Below are 8,455 nucleotides of genomic sequence, written 5' to 3'. Positions count from 1 at the left end.
GGCCGTCCTCCCCCTCCCCCGGTGCCGCTGCACCCGCGCTCCCGTGACTGTCCCTCGGGCCGCTCAAGCTTCCCTCTTACCTGGGCCTCCTACATGGGGCTTAATTAAACATCCCTGGAAGAACCGCATGAAAAAAGGTTTCTGTGGGTGATTTTGTTGTAAAGCTGGAACCTCTTAAGACTTTTTTTGGGGAGTGGTGTCTTGCTGATGTGTGAAATGGGTAGGGGGTGTGTGAAGTCGGTTAAGTAAAGCCCCATCTCACCTGTCACCCTGAATGTTTGCACTAAAGTGTTTGAGCTTGTCCTGGGTAAATGTGAGTAGGGCCTTAGTGTATGCAGCTGTTTGGTGTTGAGGCAAGCTGCAGTGGAAGTTTGGGGAGAGAGGACTGTTACGTGTGCCTATTATATTAGTGCTTAGCAAAATACAGTGCTGTGTGGCCGTTTTAAAAGAGGAAAGGTACTGTGTTCCTATAACGCCTTCTCATTCCTGTCCTGTAGTAAGTTAATGGAATTCAGTACTTGGGTTTGTTTCTTTTTCAAGATAGCGATATCGTTTCAGTGTTTTTAAATGGGAACTAATGCTTCACTGAGTTTTACAGCTTCACAGTTTTCCACCTGTGGATTCCCACCAAGTCCCTGGCCTGCCAATGGTTTGTTAACCAGCACTGGGCTAGGAGTCCATGTTAGCCTAGTGAATGCTTACTACTCAGATCTTCTGATAGCAAGATGAGACTTGGGCTGGTTTGGTTGGGTTTTTTCTTTTTTTCTTGGGTCTTTTTTTCCAAAGAGTAGGTGCATTAAAACTTCCAGGTCAGTTTAATTTTGTTTATTTAATTTAATTTTTGTTTATTTGTAATTTAATTTATTTGGTGTCTTTGGACTGAGTTTTGAAGCTGGGAGGTTTGGTTTAGTGTAGTGATTTTGGAGGGGTTTTATTGCCGCCTAAACATGTTAGGTGTCTTCTAGTAACCTTTTAGTTGTCTTAAAGGTTCAGTGTGTTTAACAGACCTTTGGGCTCACTGGGAATTTTCTGGGGTCACACATGTAACACGGCATATAACATCCTTTGTTAATATAACAAACATATTTCCCACGTGTCTTTTTTATCAATATCTAGTTTGCTTTTACCCTACACATCTCTTCTATGTGAGGCCATAGGTGGGGAAGATAAGTAGGTAGGATGCTTTCCTGATTTGTTCTTTAGTGTAAGGTCAGATTAAAGTTCAACTTCATTACTTAATTGGAGTGTAGTTTATTTGCAATCAAATGCTTCTTTCTTCGCAAGGCCCTGAACCTGCATGTGATAAGTGTGATGCTGTGTTCTGAGCTTGACCTTTGTTTTTAGCATGACTAGAAGGGCTGTCTCAGCATGCTTGCAGACTGTTCATGTGCCTTTTACTAGTTTAACAAACAACTACTTGTAAGTCCGTGCTGATTTTCTTCAGCAAAGGGAAGTGCTTCCTGGCAGTATTTTTATGTGTCAAATGATCAGTTCTGCAGAGGACTCCAGGGAGGACTAAGGAGGGTGGGGGAATGAGGATTCAGCCTCTCAAGCACTCTAGCTGTTGAGGTGTAATGACTGCATTTCACCATGGTAGGCGGTGGACTGTAGCAGAACTGAGCCTATTTGGGTCTTGTTTCTTTCTCTCTTTTAGCCATGAAGTAATCAACATCAACCTGAAGAACAAACCTGACTGGTTCTTTGAGAAGAACCCCTTTGGGCTGGTTCCTGTGCTGGAGACCAGCAAGGGCCAGCTGATCTATGAGTCCCCAATCACTTGCGAATATTTAGATGAAGCATTTCCAGGGAAAAAGTTGATGCCTTCAGACCCATACGAGCGAGCCTTTCAGAAGATGCTCTTGGAACACTTCTCAAAGGTACTGCCTGATCAGGGTGGGATCATGTTTCTTACTTTACTGTAGCACCAAAAACTACAACTCTGTTGCCAGTGCTGCTTTTGTTGTTTGAGAGGGAGGTCTTCTCTCTGGAAGGAGCATTTAAATAACCAAAGGGGATATCTGGCATCTCTCTGTGAGCAGATACAAACCACTGTGGATCTGAGTGAGGCTGTATGATGGGCAAGGTAAACAGGATGAGTCTATCTCTTTGCTTCTATGAGTGTTTGGAAGAAATGTGAGATTTAAGAGGTTAAAGTGGTTCTATGATCTATGAATTGCTCCCAGCACTTATGTGTGGGGATGGATGAAGGAAGGCAGCTGAGCTAGTGACAGTGTACATGGCTGGGCTGGGATTTTGAGCTTCCTACATTAAAGGTTAGTAGACCATGCTTGAGACCTAGGCAGTGACAATTGCTGTGTTCTGATCTGAATCTTTGTGTAGGAAGTACTGTATGAATGCAGAATATGACAGTGACTCTCTGAGAGAGACTACAACCATGGACAAGAGATGGCAGGTGGCTGTACATGTGGGACATGTATTAGGAGACTGGGTTTGGCTCTTGGTAGGCACTGGATGTGAGCGCTGTGGCTGACTAGAAGTAACCTCTCTGTACCCTAAATGCAGATAACACAAGCACATGCTTTGAAGGCTTTAGGAAGTGAAAGAATTCAGCTTGGACATGAGGCAGCAGAGGAGAGGAAACAAGAGAAGATGCAAAGAGATGTGGATAAAGGAGGGGGATTGAAGGGAGGATGTATGTATAGAATCATAGAATAGTTTGGGTTGGAAGGGACCTTTCAAGGTCATCTAGTCCAAACTCCCCTGTAATAAGCAGGGTTATCTTCAACTAGATCAGGTTGCTCAGAGCCTTGTCCAACCTGACCTTGAATGTTTTAAGGGATGGGGCATCTACCACCTCTCTGGGCAACCTGTTCCAGTGCCTCACCACCCTAATTGCAAAAAAATTCTTTCTTATATCCAATCTGAATTTACCCACTTTCAATTTAAACCCATTACCCCTTGTCCTGTCACTACAGGCCCTTGTAAAAAGTCCCCTCCCAGCCTCCTTGTAGCCCCTTCAGGTACTGGAAGGTGCTATAAGGTCTCCCCAGAGCCTCCTCTTCTCCAGGCTGAACCAGCCCAATTCTCTCAGCCTTTCATCATAGCAGAGATGCTCCAGCCCTCTGAGCATCTTCATGGCCTCCTCTGGACTTGCTCCAGCCAATCGATACCCTTCTTATGTCAAAGGCCCCAGAGCTGAATGCAGCACTCCAGGTGGAGTCTCACAGGAGAGGAGTAGTGGGGGAGAGTCAGACTTTTTGTTGCCACTTTTTGTTATTACAAGACTAAAATTCATGAGTATTTGCATTCATTCTTCCTTTAAGCCTTTGCTTACCTTTTCTAAGGTATAAAATATTTTTATTAATGGACTTTAAGATACCAGATGCAAGTTAAATAGTTAAATAATGTATTAAAGTGAGTGACTTGTATTATTGTAATGTGAATATTGGAAACTTTATCCTTTCCTTTGTATAGATAACACCCATAGTTTTCAAGTATTTTGTGGCAGTCAAAGATGGACAGGACACCACAGCACTGAAAGCAGAGATTGCTGAAAAGTTTGGCAAATTTGAAGAGGTATGACTGTTCCATGAACATTCATGTTTAATGAACACATTGCCAGTTATTGTATGATCCCTTTTTTCTTTCATGCCTTGGCCTTTGTAACTAGACCTCTTATTCATCTGGTAGTTACAGCAATGAACAATCTTTCCATTTCTCCTGCCTACCATGCACAACAGCAGCACCATTAGAATAAATTCCAAGTAGCTAAACTGAACTTCATCTGTTTGATGAAGGCTGTGTGAATTTACGGAGTTTTTTTTGAATTCTAGCTGACTACTATTGTCTTAAATGTCTTTGCTGTGCTTTAAATGTAAGGAGACCTTGCAGCATGTTCTAAGAGGAAGTGCTGAGGAGTCTGAGCTGCTGAAAAGCATCTGTGCTGTACCTCTGCTGAAATCGGTGCAGATGCACAGATGATGAAATTTTTCTCTTCAAGAGCTTATCTTTGTGGAGAGTGGTGGGAAGCCAAACATAATCTGTCCCTTGCAGAAATCCAGTCCTGGGCTGTGTTCTGCTACAGTCGTGTAATGCAACTTCAGCAGAGCACCAGGCAGTGTCAGGTGACTTTGTTTATTGGCAACTTCACAGTCCTGGTTTAGTGTCAGCAGTGGTTCTTGGCTACTCTGAACAGCTGTCAGACTTGCCTTTATTATGAACCATTCCTTCTGTGTTTTTCGCAGCCATGACTAGTGCTTGTCTGCCTCAATCAAGAAGTGTTCCTCCATCCTGTTTCTCTTCTGGTGCAAAGCTACCAGTAGCTTTCTAGTACCTTCCTAATTCTCCTAACAGTCCTGTGCATTCTGCTTCCCCACCCCCTTAACCTGCCAAAGTAAAATTGTTTTCACAGTAGTCTTGTCTGTTTGATCATGATGATGGCTGGAGGAATGCAGATGACAGATGGGTTCTTGGGGGGAGCCATGTGTGTTTCACTTCCCTGAAATACAAACCTATTAAATATTAAGGAAGAATTAACCTTCCTCCTGCTTTATTAATGCTGTGAAATACTTGCTGCTCCTTCAGCGTCTCTATTTTACTATACCCTGAAGGATTTTGCAGCAGCAGCTGAAGGTCAGCTGAGGATGGGAAGCAGGAGCAGAGCCGTGCAAACCTTACTCTGACTATCTCGGGAAGTGTTCTAACACTGCTGCGTTCACTCTGCTGCTTACCCAGCAGAGGGGGCTGTGTGCCCGCCACTGGGACTGTCACTAGGATCATGGGGGCATAGGGAGTAAATGCCATAGGAGTGTTGTCCAAATCTGTTGTGTCCCCAAATTTGAAGATTTGTAAAGTCTTTTGAGTTCCATGTTTAAAATGCCAAAGTACCTGAAAACAGGGGGACTAGTCTTACGAAAGAAGAGGACAAGCTCTGGAAATTCCTTGAAGCATGTTTAAACTTGGATGACTGGCATTTGAAATGTATCAGAAACATAAATGTAACAGGAGATCTTGCTGCATTCTTTGTGGTCTTTTTCTCTGCTGACCTTCAGGGATCTCTTTCTGGCTTATATGGATGTTATACTTGCTTCCTGTTCCCTTTGCACCTGGAATCAAATCCGGTTCTAGATGTAATGTTGGAAATGCTTTCCTGATACCACTTGGCCTCATGTGCGGGGACTTTTTTCCTATGGCTAAACTGGTGTTCTGGTTTACCTGGATGTTAAATTTAACTGGATTTATAGCTGAAGAAATGCATGTGCACTCCTGTGTTTGATTAGTCAGTGCCATTAATGCTTTTTGACAAATAAGGGATCACAAACTGACAGATTCTGAGAGCTAAATTCCTTTCTGTTTGTACACAAGCTGCAGCTTGCTAGTGACTAATATTTTATGACAGTTTTTGAACCACTGGAGAAAAGCTGGACTGACAGTGTATGAAACAGTTAAGCTTGGTACTACAGCTGCTTTACTGATTAGCTCTGACTCCCCAGATACTGCATGCACAGAAGAAACATACTGTATCTGCATTATTTGCTCTCTGATCCCTTCAGTATGACTACATTCCACTACGAGGTGGGAATGTTTAGTTACTGTAGTATCCTGCTGTGGCAATTTTCCTTCTGGGGTCAGTTGTCATCTCTTGCCCCTCACAGATTCTGGCCAAACGCAACACTGTGTTTTATGGTGGGGATTCAATCTCCATGCTTGACTACATGATCTGGCCGTGGTTTGAACGCCTGGAACCATTCCAGCTGAAGGAGTGAGTATCTTGCCTTCCTCTTAGTGTGTACTGAAGTGTCTCAGCATAAATGTTCTTTGCCTACACTCTGCAGCAGTGGGCTGCTCTTGGAGGCTGCTGAAGAAAGTTTGTATTGTGTTAGAGTTTGGGGGAAGCATCTTCTCAAAAAGATGAGTGTTCAGGATTCTTCTGTAAATGGGCTTTTTTTCACCAGGTCTGTTTTCCCACCAAATAATGTTGACAGATTCAGAAGAAATGGTCAAACTACAGGACTTTTTCTCCATCCCAAACATCATAGATGAAAATGCCCTTTATTTGAAGGGGATGGAGGTATGGAGGCCTAGGTTCAAATTACTTGGTCTAAAACATCAGACTTGAAATGCAGTCTTCTGCTCCTCTTTGGAATCCTAGGCTGACAAAGGAGGGTGATTTTGGTTTGAGATGGATAAACTGTATCCTACCTTGCTGTAGCTAATAGATCTGTCCCTGTCATAATAGCATATTTTAATATGTAAATAAATGTCTTGGTCTGTTATGTCCTTCAACACCTCCAGTTACCATGGTATTGCATTAATACATAGGGAAATGGTATCAAAGGGAAACTGTTTTATAGCTGGCTTAAAGCAGGACTAAAGAGTCAACTTGTGTAAGGAAGTGGGTAATAAAAGTGGAAGATGAGTACAGAACAGTTAATCTCACCCTGGTGCCTGAAGCATTCTTGAAGAACAAGAAAGGTGAAGGGAATCCTTAGCACTGGAATTTCTGGCACTGTAAAGTGAGGGTTTTACTGATGGGCTCCTGACCTGCTTTCTCTCCTGTGTGGTCCTTGATTGAAAGGAAAAATTACAAGCAATACAGGAGCATGGGTCTAGAATCATGAAGGTATTTGGATGATTGAGGATTGAGCCATGTTAAGAAAAGATGATACCTGGAACAGCTGTGCATTAGCTAAACTTGGGAGTGTGAAATTGTAATGCAAAGTATATGGGTCAGTCTGCCAGAAATTGTAATGCAAAGTATATGGGTCAGTCTGCCAGAAGAGAAAATAATTTTCCCTGTTAAACTTTCAATTTGCCACACAGTTATTTTTTCTTCAAATGTGTCTGAGTGAGTTTATGGATTTAGTCTGTTAGTCGAATCCTCAGTTTCCTCACTAGACTGTGTCTGTGTTTTGAGCTGCTGGGTTGCAGGGGAGTACAAACTGCACAGCTTGTCTTGGTATGCAAGAGAGAAAAGTTCGTGAGTTGTGGAGGAGGACTCGACCACTGCAGACAGCATTTGCTTCAAGAATCGCTATTAACAAAGCATTCCAGAGGGAGGCGGTGGTGCACAGGCCTCTGCCCTCAGCTCAGATTAGATGATAAGTAAGAGCTGGGCCTTTTGCAGCAGGGGTAATGTAGGCAAAAAACCGCTAATGTGTTGCACAGTAAGTGCTCATCGGTGGTTTTGCTCAGCCTTGCAGAGCACACAAGCCCTGTAAGAACTCTCATTTCCCAAATGCTAGTCTGTCTTCTGTGATCTGATAGGTATTTCAGTTGTGTGCTGAGCAGAACATTATACTGGGAGAAAGAAAGCAAAACAAGCAGTAAAATAGAACCTCTCAAGCTTTTTTGCTTCCTTGATGTCCTCCCAGTTTCCCATCTGTATTACTCAGTCTCTTTCCTTTTCCTGTAGCTCTTTGAATCACACCCCAAAGCTCCAACGCTGGATGGAGGCCATGAAGGAGGACCCTGCTGTCAAGGCTACGATGACTGACCCACAGATATTCAAAGATTACCTCCAGCTCTATATGAAGAACAGCCCTGAGGCGTGTGATTATGGGCTCTGAGGTGCCAGTAGGCACATGCCTGCTGAAGTGTCAGTGCTTCTTTTCAGTATGAGCTCTGGGGCTCTAGTATAATTTGGTGTGAACTTTTCTGTGGTTGCATTTCATAATGGGGAATAAATCTGTGCTGAAAAGGCTGAGCAACCTTCTTTGAACCCCACTCCTTCCTGTCAGGAGGGGGATCTGCTGGCTTCAGGCAGGAGATGGGAAGTCATTGCTGGCCATATATATCTCGTGAAGGAAAATGTTGGCTTTACTCAGAGGTGATGTTCTGTTAATCTATGGCCTCTTTGCAGACCTTGCTGGTGGGCAGTCCCTGAACTGACCCTGTTACTTCATTTAAAAATTGTAATACTGGTGTCTTGGAAATAAATAAAAAGCAAAGAAAGTTGTCTCTAAATGCAGGATTTTTTTCTTCCTCTTCCCAGGCAATTATTACCAGTGGACTGGTTGTGCAGAGAGGAGTGAGGCAGTGTAAAGGCTAAAACAGATAATGTTGTCTCTGAAGTTAAGATGAAGTTATCTAGTACAAACTCTCCTCTTCAGACAGTCCGGCTTGCAGACTTTCCTGCTGCCAAACCACTGAACTTGCAACGCTACCCTGCTCATCTCTGCTAAGGTCATGTTTGCAGGGACCCCATCTAGCAATGGCTTCTGATTTGGGCTACATGTGCTAGGGGGGTGTGTGTGGTTATAACCCTTCTCTGTCATCTTGAAGTAGGGATGTGTTTACTCTAGGTCCTAACCCCAGTTATCTTAAATAGCTGGAGTAGGGAGTAAAGCTAACGAAACGACCTCCTGAGCAAAGGGACATTTATTTTCTGTTCTGCTCCAGAACTCAAAGCGTTGCTGTACATGTGAAGATGTAGGTGAAATCAGGGAACTGAAGTAGGTGTTGAGTCAGACCATGACATGCCTTGGTGCTGGTG

The 8,455-nt window shown here is 43.4% G+C and overlaps 1 protein-coding gene across 1 annotated transcript; it reads left to right on the top strand.

Annotated features, from left to right (window-relative positions):
* Window positions 1-1,654: 1,654 nt before the first annotated feature.
* GSTO1 (glutathione S-transferase omega 1) lies at window positions 1,655-7,922 on the top strand (the record flags this gene model as incomplete). Its single annotated transcript, XM_010155547.1, has 4 exons — window positions 1,655-1,877; window positions 3,436-3,537; window positions 5,616-5,722; window positions 7,376-7,922. Coding segments are annotated over 4 exons (586 nt in total), but the record flags the coding sequence as incomplete, so codon positions are not given.
* Window positions 7,923-8,455: the final 533 nt, after the last annotated feature.

Source organism: Eurypyga helias, unplaced genomic scaffold (assembly GCF_000690775.1).
Source record: "Eurypyga helias isolate BGI_N326 unplaced genomic scaffold, ASM69077v1 scaffold49577, whole genome shotgun sequence".
In the NCBI taxonomy this organism is placed as follows: Eukaryota; Metazoa; Chordata; class Aves; order Eurypygiformes; family Eurypygidae; genus Eurypyga; species Eurypyga helias.
Note: the sequence above shows the minus strand (reverse complement) of the source record. Positions and strands in the feature narration are given on the sequence as shown.